The sequence below is a fragment of the Vulpes lagopus genome, chromosome 11 (assembly GCF_018345385.1).
Source record: "Vulpes lagopus strain Blue_001 chromosome 11, ASM1834538v1, whole genome shotgun sequence".
Lineage (NCBI taxonomy): Eukaryota > Metazoa > Chordata > Mammalia > Carnivora > Canidae > Vulpes > Vulpes lagopus.
Genome location: NC_054834.1, coordinates 73,859,696 through 73,879,923, shown reverse-complemented (window position 1 = coordinate 73,879,923; position 20,228 = coordinate 73,859,696). Strand labels below are relative to the sequence as shown.

The 20,228-nt window shown below is 39.9% G+C and overlaps 1 protein-coding gene across 5 annotated transcripts in view; it reads left to right on the top strand.

The window, feature by feature from the left end:
• Positions 1-20,228, top strand: part of KDM2A (lysine demethylase 2A) — a 156,284-nt gene that overhangs the window by 87,164 nt on the left and 48,892 nt on the right. For all 5 annotated transcript variants that reach the window (XM_041722902.1, XM_041722904.1, XM_041722903.1 and 2 more), the window contains exons 3-5: positions 18,302-18,440; positions 19,215-19,293; positions 19,984-20,030. In XM_041722902.1, coding sequence (XP_041578836.1) covers positions 18,302-18,440; positions 19,215-19,293; positions 19,984-20,030 — 265 coding nt within the window. The remainder of the gene's footprint in view (positions 1-18,301; positions 18,441-19,214; positions 19,294-19,983; positions 20,031-20,228) is intronic.

Genomic DNA, 20,228 nt, shown 5'->3' with positions numbered 1-20,228 from the left:
GCAGGTGCTCAACCAAAGGCTGAGCCACCCAGGCTTCCCCCAATTTTGATTTTTGTTCAAAACCACAGTTGCTAATTTTTTGAGCATGTGTTGGCTACCTTGTTTTTTATTTCATTTAATCCTCATAGAGTCCTGGGTGATGGCTTCTTTTTTTTTTTTTTAATTTTTATTTATTTATGATAGTCACACAGAGAGAGAGAGAGAGGCAGAGACACAGGCAGAGGGAGAAGCAGGCTCCATGCGCTGGGAGCCCGATGTGGGATTCGATCCTGGGTCTCCAGGATTGCGCCCTGGGCCAAAGGCAGGCGCCAAACCGCTGCGCCACCCAGGGATCCCTGGGTGATGGCTTCTATTTTATTTATTTATTTATTTATTTATTTATTTATTTATTTATTTATTTATTTATTTATGATAGTCACACAGAGAGAGAGAGAGAGAGGCAGAGACACAGGCAGAGGGAGAAGCAGGCTCCATGCACCGGGAGCCTGACATGGGATTCGATCCCGGGTCTCCAGGATCGCGCCCTGGGCCAAAGGCAGGCGCCCAACCGCTGCACCACCCAGGGATCCCGATGGCTTCTATTAGTTAAGTAGCTCATGTATAGTGAGAGGCTGAACCAGGATTTGAACCCTAGAAACCTGATCCCAGACCCTGCCACTATTCTATACTGTCTCTCTTTTTATATATAGGGCACTTATTAGTTTGCAGAATATTGTACATACATTTTCATTTTAAAAAAATATTTTTTTATTAGAGAAAGCATGAGTAGGAGGGACAGAGGGGAGAGGGTGAAGAGAGGGAAGCCAACTCCCCACTGAGCAGAAAGCCAGACTCTGGGCTTAACCCCAGGACCATGACTCCAGCCAAAGGCAGATACTTAACCAACTGAAGCCACCCAGGCATTCCATATGTTCTCATTTAAACATCACAACAATCCTGTGCATTAGGTGAAGTTCTTGACATTTTCATCCAAGAGAAAGGCATCATAGGGAATTTGAAGCTCATCAATGTGGTACTTAGACCCGGGCCCACATCCGCTTCTTACTCCAGTTCCTTTGTTCTCATTATGTAGGAGTCATATCTGAAGGTGAATTTTTTTGAGAGAGAGAGGGTTGTGGGGAGGGGCAGAGGGAGAGGGAGAATCTTAAGCAGGCTCCACACCCACCATGGAGCCCAACATGAGGCTCTGTCTCACAACCTTGAGATCATGACCTAAACCCAAATCAGAGTTGGACACTTAACAACTGAGCTACCCAGGCACCCCCGAAAGTGAATTTTCTAAGCAATTGAAGTTGGTGGAAGGTGATTGGTAATATTCTAGATGTCTAGCTTAAGTCTAGAAAAGTTTAGTATAGATGTGATCATTAACTTGCACTATTGGTTTTTCTTGATAGCTTGAGTATAACTGCTTTATTAAATATTTTCTTGTTGGACTTTTTAATGCTTAGGGTCAGTTTCCCAGTCTTATACTAATGTACTTAGGTAGTTACAGGAGTGAAGACATAGTTTTCTCTGCTTTAACTTCAGTTGGCACAGATGGGTGACTGAAAGCTCAGAAGGAAAGAGGTCTTGTCAGGATTATAATACAGTCATGAGAATGGGAGAGGGAGGAGTGTATGTGTGGGGGACAATTTAAAATATCAGCTCCTGATCTTTTGCCAATTCCTTCTGGAGCTTCTACTTCTAGACATGAAATTTCATGACCCCTTTAAATCTCAAGTTTGACAGTTTGGGAAAAAGGTCATATGTTGCTTAAGAGATTGACCTTTGTCTGAATCAAAACATATAGCTCTAAACAAACAAACAAACAAACAAACAAACAAACAAACATATAGCTCTAAAGAAAAGGGACATAGAGGAAAGCATCCTGATGAGAACAATGTAGCAAGGCTGGAAATAGGTGCACTTATATAATCTGGCTTCCAGGGACTACTTGCTATCTCTCTAAACTCACTGAAAGACTTAGTAGAAGATGCATGTGTGGCACATTTCATTGTTTGTGTTATATACTGAGCAAATGTCTCAAGTCCGTGTTTTTCAGAACAAGCTGTCCTCTAAGGTCTGCAGCACCTTTCTTAGTGACAGACAGAAAGATCATTTACTTCTCCTTTAGATTTAAGATAAACTTCTAGGGTTTTTTTTTTCTTTTCTATAAATTGTTCTTGCCTAGCAGATATACTAATCTTTACCTTCTGGGAGCTGCAATGGCATGGCTTGCACCATGTATTATACTAATGACCTACAGTTGCATCAGTTCCATCAGTTACAGAAGATGGTGAAAAAACTAGGCATTATCTTTGTTTCTGTGTTCTGGGTGTCTGTTGCTATAGAAACAAATCAGTAAACAGAAGTGTTCAGGGAGTATTTGAATCTCAGTGGATGTTCATTGGCTATTGAATATAAAGTTAAGAGGGATGCCTGGGTGGCTTAGTGGTTGAGTGTCTGCCTTTGGCTTGGGGTGTGATCCCAGATTCTCAGGATCGAGTCCCACATCGGGCTCCTTTCATGGAGCCTGCTTCTCCTTCCTCTGCCTGCATCTCTGCCTCTCATGAATAAATAAAAATCTTAAAAAAAAAAAAAAAGTAAAGTTAAATTTTTGTTGAGTTGAGGAAGAAACTATTTCTGAGTTCATTATTGTTTCCATTTTGGTAGGTGATATTTTTTGTTGTGTGTGGGTAATTTAAAGATTATTTCCCAGTAATTAAGCTTTCTAAAATTCCTTTTTGTTCTAGGAGGTAAATAATTAGAAAAGGCAGACCTTTTATGTTTTGGAAGGAGTTATGATTTCACTTAGCTACAAAAAGGAAGCGAAGGTATAAAAGAATGAGACAAAAGGTAGAGTGAGGAATTACACATCTCTGCCAGGCTACTTGTGGATAAACTAATTAAACATTTGCATGTTGGTAGAAAGTGTAATACTGCTGATACTTCTTTACCAGGATCCAAGGAAAAGAGTATGTATATTCAAATTTTTGTTCCTTTGAGGGAACAAAAATGTGCTTTTGGTATAACATCTGAACTCAGATTATTTTTCTTCAGGATGTTTTTGAGATGCCTTATCTTCATCCTGCATTTCAGAAGATGATTTTGCTACTTGTAGCCACAGTTTTTTCCTTTGCAGAATTGTGGTGATATCATGGTTAAATTTGCAGCAAACACACTGAACAGTTGATTATACTAAATGGTATGTAGAAAAGCAGGCAATGTTGATGGAAGGGATCCAGCACTTTAACTCATTTCTCAGCCAATATGTTTTGTGGAGGGCATATTTGTGGTCAGGGTAAGTGTATGCTGACTCTTTCAGAGAATTTTAGGATCATTCTTTATATATAGTAGGCATTTGACACTAGTTCTGAGGGAACTTTTAGGAGAAAGTTCACTTTGTGTTGTACATCCCTCTTCTTTTAAGCATTCTGCCTTCTCAGTTGTCTCCCCCCCGCCCCCTTAATCAAGAGACTTAGCTGTGAATAAGCTTCTTGCCAAATTCTGTAGATAATATCTTCCTTTTATGGATTACTTTGTCTTTTTGTTGGGATTAAGTGTGGTCTCCTAAAATTTTTCATATATAGAAAGTGTTAAATGTACTGTTGATCTCTGCAGAAGTTGATGTAAGTCAGCCAAGAAAATACTTAAAGGCTGACATAGCTGATGAATGAAAGAAATGCAAGCTTTTTCAGCCACGCCAATTGTTCAGTACATATTCTTTGTAATGTATTTAAGCAGTTCTGTTTTAAAGAAACTAAATGTGGGGCAGCCCCAGGTGGCTCAGTGGTTTAGCGCCGCCTTCAGCCCAGGGCGTGATCCTGGAGACCCTGGATCGAGTCCCACCTCGGGCTCCCTGCATGGAGCCTGCTTCTCCCTCTGCCTGTGTCTATGCCTCTCTCTCTCTCCGTGCCTCTCATGAATAAATAAATAAAATCTTAAAAAAAAAAAAAAAAAGAAAAAGAAACTAAATGTGTGTTCTCTAATCCTTGTGTTCAGATCTCTTACTATTTTAGGGACAGTAAGTGTTACATAGATGAAAAGATAAAAACTGTAAAGGGGGGCTTCTGGATGTCTCAATGGTTGAGCATCTGCCTTCTGCTCAAGTTGGGATCCTGGGATCAAGTCCTGCATCAGGCTCCCCACAGGGAGCCTGTTTTTCTCTCTGCCTGTGTCTCTGCCTCTTTCTGTGTCTCTCATGAATAAATAAATAAAATCTTAAAAAAAAAAAAAACGTATAAGGCAGTGATTGCCCCTATTTTTGTACTACCTTAGGATGTTCCCATTAAAATCCCCCATTAAGAAATAATGAAATTACTCCGATTTTCTAAAAAATTATAACCTTTTTTTAAAAAAAATTTTTTTTATTTGAGAGAGAATGGGAAGAGGGGTAGAGGGAGAGGGAGAAGCAGACTCCACACTTAGGGTGGAGCCTGACGTGGGGACTTGATCCCAGAACCCCGAGATAATGATCTGAGTCGAAGTTGGACACTTAACTGACTGACCCACCTAGGTCTCCCAAGATTGTAACCTTTTATTTTTGAAAAATGCTTTTGGCCCTATCTACCTATATCTTATTAATGAGATACTGAGAAATCCATTAGGGTGAGGGGGAGGCCTAAAAAAAGTTTGAAGAGGTCACCTGGATAGAGGAACAACATAGAATCTGTATTCTTTGTAACTTAGGTATGTAGAAAAGTTATACTTAATGAATGTCTCTTATATCAGTTCTTAAGTGGAGCCTTAGTCAACTCCTGTGTGCTAGTTGTTCTTCCTCCTGAGCTTTAATAACATGTAATAACATTTGTATCTACTTGTCTTACTTATCACATTGAATTGTAATACTACAATTCATTTACACGTCTGTCTCCCCCTACTGGCCAGCAATCTTCCTGAGGGCTAGAACTGTGCTTTTTTCTTTGGGGTGCATCTGGCTATTATTCCATATTCAGTCTGTCCTGTTTTATGAATGAATAAATGTTCAAATAATAATTTTTATAGTACACACACACAGACAGTTGGGGGGGTATAGACAGCATTCTGTCGGAGTGTGTGTGTGTGTGTGTGTGACTTTGCTATAGATAATGTTGATTTTTCAAAAACCTGGAATAAAGAGAATGAGAACAACACTTTAAAGTTCACTTGATTTTGGGGATATGTGATCATATGTTTGTGAAGGGTAGGGGAGGATGAGAGCTTGAGTATGTTTCTTCTTTTATTTTTTTAAAGATTTTATTTATTTATTTATGATAGAGAGAGAGAAAGAGGCAGAGTCACAGGCAGAGGGAGAGGCAGGCTCCATGCCGGGAGCCCGACGCGGGACTTGATCCTGGGACTCCAGGATCGCGCCCTGGACCAAAGGCAGGCGCTAAACCGCTGAACCACCCAGGGATCCCCGTGTTTCTTCTTTTAAAGTGTATATAAATCTGTATTAAGGCTAATTAAGTGGGGATTTGGTATATGTTACAAAAATTCAGATTTAATCCATATACATTTATAAAAATACACCCTCAAACCTTTTTTTAATAACAGTATCATGATGTGGGACATGGAAAATCTAGTTGTTTCTTGACTTCTTAGACCATCACCAGCAGAGGTTCTGTAAATTAAAATTTTTTCCTCAGGCAGTGGAGTAAGATCAGAATCCTAGAGAAAATAGGAGAATTAATCTTGGTAAAAAAAAAAAAATACTGGCAATTTTTTTTTTTTTTTGGCAATTTCATCTTTACAGAAGGTGTGTAATAAATGTCACTTTGATTACAAATTTAGAGAATAAGAACAAATTTTAATAGCATACACAATAAATACACTAAGTTCAAAGCACTCTGATATAAAATGGTTTCTGATTAGGAATAGTAATATTTTTCAGCCAGAATAGGTGAATGACCAGTAACATAATTTGTCAAGTAAAAACTAGAATTAAAATGGTAAGGGACACCTGGCTGATTCAGTCGCTGGAACCTGTGACTTTTGATCTTGGGGTTGTAGGTTCAAGCCCCACATTGGGTGTAGAAATTGCTTAAAAATTATAAAAGTGTTAAAATCAATCAATCAATTAATCAATCAAGAATGGTAGAATAAACAGTGGCAGAGCTAGAAATACAGCAAACACCAGAAATCTCCCACCCTGGGGAAGATCCTTTGTTAACCTCCTATATACAGAGCAATGTTCTAATTTATAGAAGAGTCTCATTTGTTTCCGACAGGTCCCACCATTTCACCTCTCTCTGCCAGAGCTATTTCAGCTGTCTGGAGTCTCCTTCCTTTGCCAGTTTGTTCCAGCTGCCTCAAGTTATTGGTGTGGCTGAAGTTTTCATTCCAAACAAATGTCAGCATAGAGTTAACAGTTAAGACCATTGGTTCTAGAACCAAAGTGTCATGGTTCAAATCCCATTCACACTAATTTTACTAGCTTTGTAACTTGGGCAAGTTATTTCTGTCCTTCATTTTTTTGTAAAGTAGGGAGGATGATACTCTTCTTTTTCTTCTTCTTTTTTAAAGTTTTATTTATTTGAGAGAGAGAGAGAGAAAGAGCATGAGGGGCGGGGTGAGGAGAGGGAGAAGTAGACTCCCCACTGAGCAGGGAGCCCAATGTGGGGCTTGATCCCAGGACCCCACAATCATGACCTGAGCCAAAGACACTTAGCCAACTGAGCCACCCAGGCACCATGAGAGAGTAATCTTATAGGGATGTTGTTTGCTTTTAGAGCAGTAGCCTATCTGGGTGTCATTAATAGTAACAGCCTTTTCCTAGTTTATGCAACTCATTCCTTCTCTCTGATTTCTTTGTGCCTTTGGGGATGGGAATTGCCTACGCTCCCCAAAAAAAGAACTACTTCTGACATCTGGTAGATTGAGATATCTGAAAGGTTTGTTTAATATGGGAACAGGCAGCGGTTGTGGGGAATATGAGGAAGATGTGGAAGTCCCTAGGAGGACTACCCTGCCAAACTCTGCCAGGTCTCTCTGGTCAGGACACAGGGAGCTGATTCTGAAATTAGATATTCTTTGAATAAAGAGAGACAACCTGGGGGCTTGGTATGTAGCAAATTTTCCACATTGTATAGTTTATATGGGAGCAAGGCTAAGATCTACAACCAGATTGTAGAGAACACAAAGGAACCTTAAATTACTTACATCCAAGAAAAAACTAGGATCTAAAGAAGTTAAATGTTTACTTAACTACCTAAAATCGCATGGCAAAGTAGTAATAGAATTGACACAGATAAGGTCTCCCTTTAGACACTTTTGCTTTCTTGTTTTTCTATCATCCAAAAAAACTTAGGTCAATTTTGCCTTTCTTTTTCTTCATTTTTAAAATAACACCATTCTATTTCCTTTCATAGAGTGATTATCTTAGGCAAGAAAAACTATTTGATACAGAATTTAAAATGATAAAAATTGTACATTGGTTCTCTAGGGGTGGTTTTGGGTATGTTGTGTGATTTTTTTTTTTTTTTAAGATTTTATTTATTTATTTGAGAGACAGAGAGAGAGAGGCAGAGACACAGGCAGAGGGAGAAGCAGGCTCCATGCAGGGAGCCCAACGTGGGACTCCATCCTGGTTCTCCAAAATCAGGCCCTGGACTGAAGGCAGCACTAAACCGCTGAGCCACCCAGGCTGCCCTGTTGTGTGATTTTTAAAAACATTGTGGCAAAATATACATAACATAAAATTTGCCATTTTAATTGTTTTTAAGTGTACAGTTCAGTGGCATTAATTGCATTCACAGCCTTGTGTGACCATCACCACTATTTATTTCCAAAACCTTTTCATTACCCCAAATAGAAACTCTAAACATAAAGCAGTGACTCCCCATTTCTTCTCCCCCCAGCTCCTAATAACCTTTAATCTACTTTCTGTCTCCATGAATTTACCTGTTCTAGGTTCTTCATGTAAGTGGAGTCATACAATATCCTTTTGAATCTGGCCTATTTAACTTAGCATAATGTCTTCAAGGTTCATCCAAGGTGCAACATGTATCAGAACTCCATTCCTTTTTATTGCTGAATAATATTCCATTGTATCAATATCTCACATTCTCTTTATCCATTTATCTGTCAGTGGACATTTTGATTTCTACCTTTTGACTATTGTGAATAATGCTGTTATGACTACTAGTGTAAAAGTAGCTGTTGAGTCCCTGCTTTCAATCTTTTGGGTATATCTAAAAGTGGAATTACCGGATCATGCGGTAATTTTACATTTAATTTTTTGAGGAACTGCCTTACTATTGTCCATACAGGCTGCACTGTATTATGTTCCCACCAGCAATGCAGAGGGTTCAATTTCTCTCTTTCCTTGCTAACACTTGTCATTTTGGTTATTTTTTGTTTGTTTGTTTTTAATAATAGACATCCTACTGGATGTGAAGTATATCTCATTGTGGTTTTGATTTGCATTTGCTGGGCATCTTTTTCTGTGTGTTGGCCATTTGTTTTTGTTTTTTAAGATTTATTTATTTTAGGATCACCGGGTGGCTCAGCGGTTTGCTGCCTGCCTTTGGCCTGGGGCGCGATCCTGGAGACCCGGGATTGAGTCTGCATCGGGCTCCCTGCATGGAGCCCGCTTCTCCCTCTGCCTGTGTCTCTGCCTCTCTCTCTGTGTGTGTCTATCATGAATAAATAAGATAAATAAATCTTTTTTTTAAAAAAAAGATTTATTTATTTTAGAGAGAGAAAGCACATAAGTGCATGCACAGCCAGGGAAGGGGCAAAAGGAAAGGGAGAGAGAGAATCTCAAGCAGACTGCACCCTGAGCACAGAGCCTGACAGGGGCCTTGATCTCACAACCCTGATGTCATAACCTTGAGCTGAAACCAACAGTTGAATGCTAAACTGACTGAGCCACCTAGGCCCCCTGTTTTGGCCATTTGTTTATCTTCTTTGGTAAAATGTCTAAGTCCTTTGTCCATTTTAGAATTGGGTTTTTTCGTTATTAAGTTTTAAGAGTTCTTTATATATTCTAGATGTTAATCCTTTATCATCAGATATATGATTTGCAAATATTTTCTCCCATTCTGTAGTTTCTATAGTTTGTCTTTTCACTTTGCTGAAAATATCTTTTGCACAAAAGTTTTTAATTTTAATTTCCAGTATGTTTTTTTCTTTTTCTTTTTCTTTTGGTGTTCTAAGAAAGCCGATGTTGTGAAGATTTTCTGTTTTCTTCTTTTTATTTTTTTTAAGATTTTTATTTATTTATTTATGAGACACAGAGAGAGAGGCAGAGACACAGGCAGAGGGAGAAGCAGGCTCCATGCAGGGAGCCCGATGTGGGACTCGATCCCAGGTCTCCAGGATCACGCCCTGGGCCCAAGGCTGCGCTAAACCGCTGAGCCACCCGAGCTGCCCTCTGTGTTTTCTTTTAAAAAATGTTAGATTTTTAACTCTTTTGGTTAGGTCTTTGATCCATTTTGAGTTAATTTTTATATATGGTATAAGGTAAGGGCCTAGCTTTATTCTTTTGTATGCAGGTATCCAGTTTTCCTTGCATCATTTGTGGAAAATGTATTTAATCCTTATTTATTTATTTATTTATTTATTTATTTATTTATTTATTTATTTATTTATTTATGAATGATAGTCACACACAGAGAGAAAGAGAGAGAGAGAGAGAGGCAGAGACATAGGCAGAGGGAGAAGCAGGCTCCATGCACCGGGAGCCTGACGTGGGATTCGATCCCGAGTCTCCAGAATCGCGCCCTGGGCCAAAGGCAGGCGCTAAACCGCTGCGCCACCCAGGGATCCCTCATTTGTCTATTCATATAAAATCAGCTAAAATGGTTATGACAATTGTTTAGGGAAAAAAAAACTGTGGTTTATCAAAAACATTATGAAGCAGTGTGTCTTGAATTAGTCTACATCAGACCCTATTCTGGTGTTACCAAGATTTGCTTTTTTTAAAATATTTTATTTATTTGAGAAAAGAGTGAAAAGCATGTGGGGCTTCATCCCAGGCCTATGAGCCGAAGGCAGACACTTGACTGACTGAGCCACCCAGGCACCTCCCAGCACAATTTCTTAAAAGGACTCTATTCTGGTGGTGCCTGAGTGGCTCAGTGGGTTCTAAGTGTCCAGCTCTTGACCTCACCTCAAGTCTTGATCTCAAGGTTGTGAGTTTGAGCGATGTGTTAGGCTCCTTTTCTTACTGCATTGTTTGGGCCTCCTTGTTGAAAATCAATTGACTATAAATATAAAGGGTTATTTCTGGGTTCTTAGTTCTGTTCTGCTGATCTGTATGTCTGTCCTCCTGCCCACACCACACAGGTTTGATTATTATATAGCCTTCTAGTAAGTTTTGAAACGATGAAGTATGAATCTTCCAACATTATTCTTTTTCAAGATTTGTTTTGGCTCTTCTGGTTCTCTTCATTTCCATAGGAATTTTTAAATTTTTTTTTTTAATTTTTATTTATTTATGATAGGCACACAGTGAGAGAGAGAGAGGCAGAGACACAGGCAGAGGGAGAAGCAGGCTCCATGCACCGGGAGCCTGATGTGGGATTCGATCCCGGGTCTCCAGGATCGCGCCCTGGGCCAAAGGCAGGCGCCAAACCACTGCGCCACCCAGGGATCCCTCCATAGGAATTTTTAAATGATTTTATCAATTTCTGCAGGAAAAAAGGCACCTGGGATTTCATTAGAGATTATATTGAAGGTCAATTTGCCATTGTAATAATAAATATTTTTTTAAAGATTTTGTTTATTTATTAATGAGAGACACAGAGAGAGAGAGAGAGACATAGGCAGAGGGAGAAGTAGGCTCCCCTCAGGGAGCCCAGTGCGAGACTCGATCCCGGACTCTGGGATCACGCCCTAAGCCAAAGGCAGATGCTCAACGACTGAGTCACCCAGGGGTCCCATGTAATAAATCTTATAGGGATCTGTGGGTGTCTCGGTGGTTTGGCACCTGCCTTCGACCCAGAGTGTGATCCTGGGGTCCCAGGATCGAGTCCTGCATCGGGCTCCCTGTGTGGAGCCTGCTTCTCCCTCTGCCTGTGTCTCTGTCTCTAATAAATTAAAAAATATATTTTAAAAAAAAGATGTAAAAAACATTTTTTTAAAAGATTTTATTTGAGACAGAGGGAGAGAGAGAGAGGGAAAGAGAAAAAAAATCAGGGCTGACATCTATGGGAAGCCAATAACTTCCTCTGGGCTGCCTAAAATTGCCTGTATGGAAAGCACCTAGAATAAAAAAGCACAGCACACTGGTAAACCATTTTGAATTATTTGATAATGTTGGTGGGCTAGAGATTGGTGGCTGCTTTCCTTAGTATTAAAGTGGCCTTGCCTTTTGGGTTTTACCTGTAGGAGATTGTGTTATTGCCTACTGATTTCCAGGTTTAAAGTTGCAAGGATTGAAATATTTCATGCTTTTTAAAAAGATTTATTTATTTTTGGGAGGAGGGCAAAGGGACAGAGGCAGAGGGAAAAGACACGGAGCTCAGTCCCAGGACCCTGAGATCATGATCTGAGCTGAAACCAAGAGTCAGATGTTTAACCAACTGAAGTACCCAGGTGTCCCAGGATTGAATATATTTTTTAAAGCATTTTAAAGCATTTATTTTATTTTATTTTATTTTTTTTATTTATGATAGTTAGAGAGAGAGAGAGAGAGGCAGAGACACAGGCAGAGGGAGAAGCAGGCTCCATGCACCGGGAGCCCGACGTGGGATTCGATCCCGGGTCTCCAGGATCGCGCCCTGGGCCAAAGGCAGGCGCCAAACCGCTGCGCCACCCAGGGATCCCATTTTAAAGCATTTAAAGACTTGTTATACATGTTTGTTTACTTTGACCAAGATTTGTGTTAAGATGGGGTCAGACCAAAAAAAAAAAAAAAAAAAGAACATTCTTTTTTTTTTTTTTTTTTTATTTATGATAGTCACACACAGAGAGAGAGAGAGGCAGAGACACAGGCAGAGGGAGAAGCAGGCTCCATGCACCGGGAGCCCGACGTGGGACTCGATCCCGGGTCTCCAGGACCGCGCTCTGGGCCAAAGGCAGGCGCCAAACCGCTGCGCCACCCAGGGATCCCCAAAAAAGAACATTCTTGACAATATTAAAACCAATACAAATAATTTTCACATTATTGCTGACTTTCCAATTGCAATAATCAAAGAGAACAATCCAGGTTCATTTTTTATGTGAGCCGAAGGCAGACACTTGACTGACTGAGCCACCCAGGCACCTCCCAGCACAATTTCTTAAAAGGACTCTATTCTGGTGGTGCCTGAGTGGCTCAGTGGGTTCTAAGTGTCCAGCTCTTGACCTCACCTCAAGTCTTGATCTCAAGGTTGTGAGTTTGAGCGATGTGTTAGGCTCCTTTTCTTACTGCATTGTTTGGGCCTCCTTGTTGAAAATCAATTGACTATAAATATAAAGGGTTATTTCTGGGTTCTTAGTTCTGTTCTGCTGATCTGTATGTCTGTCCTCCTGCCCACACCACACAGGTTTGATTATTATATAGCCTTCTAGTAAGTTTTGAAACGATGAAGTATGAATCTTCCAACATTATTCTTTTTCAAGATTTGTTTTGGCTCTTCTGGTTCTCTTCATTTCCATAGGAATTTTTAAATTTTTTTTTTTTTAATTTTTATTTATTTATGATAGGCACACAGTGAGAGAGAGAGAGGCAGAGACACAGGCAGAGGGAGAAGCAGGCTCCATGCACCGGGAGCCTGATGTGGGATTCGATCCCGGGTCTCCAGGATCGCGCCCTGGGCCAAAGGCAGGCGCCAAACCACTGCGCCACCCAGGGATCCCTCCATAGGAATTTTTAAATGATTTTATCAATTTCTGCAGGAAAAAAGGCACCTGGGATTTCATTAGAGATTATATTGAAGGTCAATTTGCCATTGTAATAATAAATATTTTTTTAAAGATTTTGTTTATTTATTAATGAGAGACACAGAGAGAGAGAGAGAGACATAGGCAGAGGGAGAAGTAGGCTCCCCTCAGGGAGCCCAGTGCGAGACTCGATCCCGGACTCTGGGATCACGCCCTAAGCCAAAGGCAGATGCTCAACGACTGAGTCACCCAGGGGTCCCATGTAATAAATCTTATAGGGATCTGTGGGTGTCTCGGTGGTTTGGCACCTGCCTTCGACCCAGAGTGTGATCCTGGGGTCCCAGGATCGAGTCCTGCATCGGGCTCCCTGTGTGGAGCCTGCTTCTCCCTCTGCCTGTGTCTCTGTCTCTAATAAATTAAAAAATATATTTTAAAAAAAAGATGTAAAAAACATTTTTTTAAAAGATTTTATTTGAGACAGAGGGAGAGAGAGAGAGGGAAAGAGAAAAAAAATCAGGGCTGACATCTATGGGAAGCCAATAACTTCCTCTGGGCTGCCTAAAATTGCCTGTATGGAAAGCACCTAGAATAAAAAAGCACAGCACACTGGTAAACCATTTTGAATTATTTGATAATGTTGGTGGGCTAGAGATTGGTGGCTGCTTTCCTTAGTATTAAAGTGGCCTTGCCTTTTGGGTTTTACCTGTAGGAGATTGTGTTATTGCCTACTGATTTCCAGGTTTAAAGTTGCAAGGATTGAAATATTTCATGCTTTTTAAAAAGATTTATTTATTTTTGGGAGGAGGGCAAAGGGACAGAGGCAGAGGGAAAAGACACGGAGCTCAGTCCCAGGACCCTGAGATCATGATCTGAGCTGAAACCAAGAGTCAGATGTTTAACCAACTGAAGTACCCAGGTGTCCCAGGATTGAATATATTTTTTAAAGCATTTTAAAGCATTTATTTTATTTTATTTTATTTTTTTTATTTATGATAGTTAGAGAGAGAGAGAGAGAGGCAGAGACACAGGCAGAGGGAGAAGCAGGCTCCATGCACCGGGAGCCCGACGTGGGATTCGATCCCGGGTCTCCAGGATCGCGCCCTGGGCCAAAGGCAGGCGCCAAACCGCTGCGCCACCCAGGGATCCCATTTTAAAGCATTTAAAGACTTGTTATACATGTTTGTTTACTTTGACCAAGATTTGTGTTAAGATGGGGTCAGACCAAAAAAAAAAAAAAAAAAGAACATTCTTTTTTTTTTTTTTTTTTTTATTTATGATAGTCACACACAGAGAGAGAGAGAGGCAGAGACACAGGCAGAGGGAGAAGCAGGCTCCATGCACCGGGAGCCCGACGTGGGACTCGATCCCGGGTCTCCAGGACCGCGCTCTGGGCCAAAGGCAGGCGCCAAACCGCTGCGCCACCCAGGGATCCCCAAAAAAGAACATTCTTGACAATATTAAAACCAATACAAATAATTTTCACATTATTGCTGACTTTCCAATTGCAATAATCAAAGAGAACAATCCAGGTTCATTTTTTATGTTGTCTAAAGTGGCTTGGCTGGAAAAGAACCACCCCAATATCCCCCTATTTTTTTTAAGATTTTTAAAATTTATTTATCCATGAGAGATAGAGAGGGAGAGAGAGAGAGGCAGAGACACAGGCAGAGGGAGAAGCAGGCTCCATGCAGGGTGCACAGCGTGGGACTCGATCCTGGGTCTCTAGGATCACGCCCTGGGCCGAAGGCGGCACTAAACTGCTGCGCCACCTGGGCTGCCCATCCCTATATCCTTATACTCTCTATATTGGAAGTGTAAATGGAAGAAGGAATCTCTTGGGCAGCCCTGGTGGCGCAGGGGTTTAGTGCCGCCTGCAGCCTGGGTGTGATCCTGGAGACCTGGGATCGAGTCCTGCATCGGGCTTCCTGCATGGGGCCTGCTTCTCCCTCTGCCTGGTCTCTGCCTCTCTCTCGCTCTCTCTGAATGAATAAATAAATAAATCTTTAAAAAAAAGAAAAAGGAATCTCTTGAGTATGGGAAAAAGCATATAAAGAGAAAAGAAGGTTGGGGGAACTTCTGTCTACCATCTTAGAAATATTGGAATAATCAGGATGATCAGGTCGTCCTCCTTACTGAAGAATGGTAATGGTAGACCTAGGAAAAGTTGAAGTTTGAAAACATGACTGGAATTTTTTTTGACAAGCATATAAGAACTTACAGCACAAATGGGTACTTTCTAAATTTCGGGAGGGGACATCTGCATTTATTCCAACGGTATTGTCCTTGCTCTGCGATAACTTGGAATTCATCTTTTGGAGCTCTCTTCAAAGACACATAAACGAAGTATGGTAAGGTGAGGAACTAAGGATATCTTTTTTTTTTTTTTTAAGATTTTATTTATTTATTTGAGAGAAAGAGCATGAAAGATGGGGAGGGGCAGAGGCAGAGAGAGAGGGGGAAAAGCAGACTCTCAGTTCAGCAGTGAGTCGTAAAGCAGAGCTTGTTCCCAGGACCTTGGATCATGACTTGAGCTGAAGGCAGATGCTTAACAGGCGCCCCGAGAATATCTTTTACAAAAACAGATTCATTCAGCCCCTATGCCTTGGAGGCTTCTGATAGCGGCCGCTATTGGTGACTGCTACACCTCCACCAGGGGCAGTACTGCCATGCTGGGCAACGTTGCTGAGGCCGCTTTTGATGCCATTTCCAAGACTTACAAGCTATTTCACCCTTGACCTCTGGAAAGAGACTATGTTCACCCAAGTCTCCCTGACGGAATGCACTGACTGTCTTGTAAAGACCCACATGAGAGTTTCCATGCAGAGGATCCAGGCTCTAGATGTGGCTACCACATAGTTTTATATAAGAAAAAGTGAATTAAAGCTTGTTAAAAAACAAACTAATGTTAGAAATTGTCAATGAAAATACTGCCTTCCATAAGGGTATCTGAAAGTATTTTGAGCAGTGATGGCATTATTGAAATAAGTGAAAAAGTCTACCAAAATTAGGTCTTCTTTTGGTTTTTGAACTGTGACTTAGGGTAGCAAAGGTGCTAAGTAAGAGTGTTATGAAGTTTTTGCCAAATCTGGAAAAGATATCAGATATACCTCGGTGTTTCTACCCAAACATATCCTGGTGTGTTGAATCTAGCTGTCCTCTGGTATGTAATGGTCATTTTTATTTCTTAGGTCTCATTTCTTCCCCATCCCTAACCCCCAGTCCCCAAAAGACCTTTTCCCAGTATCTAACGTTAAATTCCAGGTTTGATTGTTCTTAACACATCCTAGGGTAGGGCTACTGTATTTACCCTTGCCTCTACCACTCCCACACTGGTTGTTCTATGTAGGTATGCAAGAAATTTCAGCAGAATTTGACACTGGCTAAAGTAAATACACTAGAAAGTAAATTTGCAGCAGAAGCAATATGTTATCTTTAAAAAAAATGGCTTATAAAATATTTATATACTGTAAAATTCACACATTTAAATGTATATAATTAATTGGCTTTTTAGTATATTCACAGAGTTGTACCATTCTCTAATTACAGAATATTTTCATCACTCCTGAAAGAAACCCATACCATTAACAGTCACTTCCTTTTCCTTCCCAGCCCCTAGCAGCTACTAATCTTTCTGTCTCTATGCTCTGTGAATTTGCCTATTCTGGATTTACCATATAAATAAAATTATATAATCTGTGATATGTGTTCTGTTGCATTTGGCTTCTTTCACTCAGCATAATGTTTTCAAGATTCTTCTGTGTTAGAGTTACATATCAGAATTCATTCCTTTTTATGGCCAAATAATATTTCACTGTGTAAATATACCACATTTTTTAAGCCATTCATCAGTCAATTGACATTTGGGTTAATGCTGCTATGAACATCTCTGTACAAGTTTTTGTGTGGACATAGTTTTTTAATTTTTAACATATCCAGATACAGATATGTACCTAGAAGTAGAATTACTGGACATGAGATAACTCTATGTTTAATTTTTTGAGGAACTGCTAAACTTTTTTTTTTTTTAAAGATTTTATTCATTTATTCATGAGAGACACAGAGAGAGAGAGAGAAAGGCAGAGGCACAGGCAAAGGGAGAAGCAGGCTCCATGCAGGGAACCCGACGTGGGACTCCATCCCGGGTTTCCAGGATCATGCCCTGGGCTGAAAGCAGCATTAAACCTCTGAGCCACCCGGGCTGCCCACTAAACTTTTCCAGAGTGGCTGCACCATTTTACATTCCCACAAGCATATACAAGGAGTTTATTTTCTCTACATTCTCACTGTCACTTGTTATTGTCTACCTTTTGATAATAGCCATCCTAGTGGATGTGAAGTGGTGTCTCATGTGGTTTTAATTTTCATATCCCTCAATGCCTATGATGCTGTCTTTTCATGTGCTCATTGGCCATTTGTGTATTTTCTTTCTTTTCTTTTTTTTTTTTTTAAGTTTTATTTAGGTAATCCTTACACCCAACATCATGAACTCATGACCCTAATATCAAGAGTCACATGCTCTTCTGACTGAGCCAGCCTAGCACCTGTGTGTATTTTCTTTAGGGAAGTATCTTCAAAGCTGAATACTGATGGTTTGCTATTTGAAATGCTATTGTTTAACTTTTCTTCTTTTATCTGATGTAAAGGATTTTTGGCTTCATTAATTAAAATGTTTTATTCTCTTTTTAAAGATTATCTTAGGGGATCCCTGGGTGGCTCAGCGGTTTAGCGCCTGCCTTTGGCCCAGGGCGCGATCCTGGAGTCCTGGGATCGAGTCGCACGTCGGGCTCCCGGCATGGAGCCTGCTTCTCCCTCCTCCTGTGTCTTTGCCTCTCTCTCTCTCTCTCTCTATCATAAATCAATCAATCAATCAATCTATCTTTAAAAAAATAAATAAATAATAAAGATTATCTTAGAAAGCTAATGTAGGTGATCCCTGGGTGGCTCAGCGGTTTAGCACCTGCCTTCGGCCCAGGGCGTGATCCTGGAGTCCCAGGATTGAGTCCCACATCAGGCTCCCTACATGGTCCCTGCTTCTCCCTCTGCCTGTGTCTCTGCCTTTCTCTCTCTCTCTCTCTCTCTCTCTGTGTGTGCGTGTGTGTGTCTCTCATGAATAAATAAATAAAATGTTAAAAAAAAAAAAAAAGAAAGCTAATGTAGGTCTAGCTTTTTCCCCTATGAAAATGGTGTATTTTGTATTCTGGCCTGAAATATCTAAAAAGTCAGTCTGTCCCTAATCTTTAGTGGACCCTATTTGACCTATTTCTATTTTAAGTTTGTATCTCTAGACTCAAAGAGTCAGCATAGGTAAAATTAACAAGTAGGGAACCAGTGACTTATCAAAATTATGTTATATTCTGTACATCTTGAGAATATTAGCTGACCTTTAGTTGAGAGAAAGATATATAAGGCAAGGAAAATTGATGTTTGACATAATAACTGAAGTTGGAAGTATGTGAAGTTGAAATGTGCTTTATGAGCTTTTAGAGAGGCATGAAAAAATACAAGATTGATCCTTATGTCCCTCTCTCCCCAGCGTGGTACCATGCGACGACGCTATGAAGATGATGGCATTTCAGATGATGAAATTGAAGGGAAAAGAACTTTTGACTTGGAAGAGAAGCTCCACACCAACAAATATAATGCAAATTTTGTTACTTTTATGGAGGGAAAAGGTCAGTATCAGTAGCAAATTTTGTTACTTTTATGGAGGGGAAAGGTCAGAAGTTGTAGATTCTGGGAACTGGGCTCAGCATCTGTACAACTGAAATATTGCCTGTTGATTCTGTGATGCTATTTTCTCTTATTACACAATACAATGCCATACGCACCCACACATCCCACCCTTCCCTAATCCTCCCACCCTGTGAGTCATTCTCTGCTATATGAGAAGAAACAAGCAGGGCCAGGGGTTTTTCCCTGAAAACCTTTTCCTTCTTCTCCTATCCTTTGTTTTAGATGTAATTAAGAATAATACAGTAAAAATTATTTTATGCATGTACCCTCTTCCCCCAAACAAAACCAGAAGTGGGATTCCATGTGTACCATGTAGCTTTGCTCCTTGGCAAACTGACAAGGATGCAATAGTATGTATTGTAGTGGACAGAATAATATTTTTTGGCTATTAAGAGACATGGTGATGATAATTTCAGCTTAGGATTTATAAGATGACTCATTAATAGTACCACTTCCTGTTGGTTAAATTCTGAATTTACTGTGGAAATATAGACTTAGCAAACTCTTTGAACCCTGCCTCTCAGTGTGCTTTTCCTGTATCCTGAGACATGTTTCTTAATAACAAGCGTGTATTGTCTAACAGAGCAAAACTGTATACACAGAAACAACAGACACTATTTCCACCATCTTACTTAGGATCTTTTTTATGGTCCTTGTATCTTTTTCCAGCGATACCTCTTGCCTTTCTAACAACTGTTTTCCTATGGTGACAGATTTTAATGTAGAATATATCCAACGAGGTGGCTTAAGAGACCCTCTGATTTTCAAGAATTCTGATGGACTTGGAATAAAGTAAGTTTTCTCAGCCTAATTGGATGTGATTGTGAATGACTATGTTACAGCAGAGCTATAGACAATGCAGTATTGATAACGCAAAGCAGTAATTTAAAATAATCCCCCATTTAGATTTTAAAAGGATGTATTTTTCTTATATTGTTACAAAAACAATTCGTGGTTGTTAGTTAAATGAGAAAATACTGGTGAGCTAAAAAATAAATTTAAATCTCTTAAAATCTGTGTCATGAATAAATAAATAAATAAAAATCTTAAAAAATTTAAAAAATCTATTACCCTGAGATAACCACTTGTTAGCATTTTGTTGATATTCTTTTTTATATTTATATTTAAAATATAGTTTTATATATATTTAAAATATATTGTTAAACCTAAATATAGTCTTTATATGTCTCAACTTAAGAGTTTTTAGTACTGGGCAGCCCCAGTGGCGCAGCGGTTTAGTGCCGCCTGCAGCCCGGGGCGTGATCCTGGAGACCCTGGATCGAGTCCCACGTCAGGCTCTCTGTATGATGCCTGCTTCTTCCTCTGCCTGTGTCTCTGTCCCTCTCTCTCTCTGTCTCTATGAATAAATAAATGTAATCTTTAAAAAAAAAAAAGAAAGAGTTTTTAGTACTCTAAGAAAAAACTCACACTGACTAGAGAAGGTGTGCTTCCCATTTATACTTACTGATGTTTGTTTCATAGGATGCCAGATCCAGACTTCACTGTGAATGATGTCAAAATGTGTGTGGGTAAGTATTAAGCTTGTGGCCTTTGTGTCATTGAGTCAAAGATTTAAGACTTGAAACTGAGTTCTAAATTTCTGACTAAGATTTAAAGCTTAGGACTATGGAAGTACATATTTGATTGAAGTATACTACATGAAGTAGTTCCTTAATAAAAACTATTAGCAACTGAGAATTTTCTCAAAGGGAGTTACACAGTAGCTT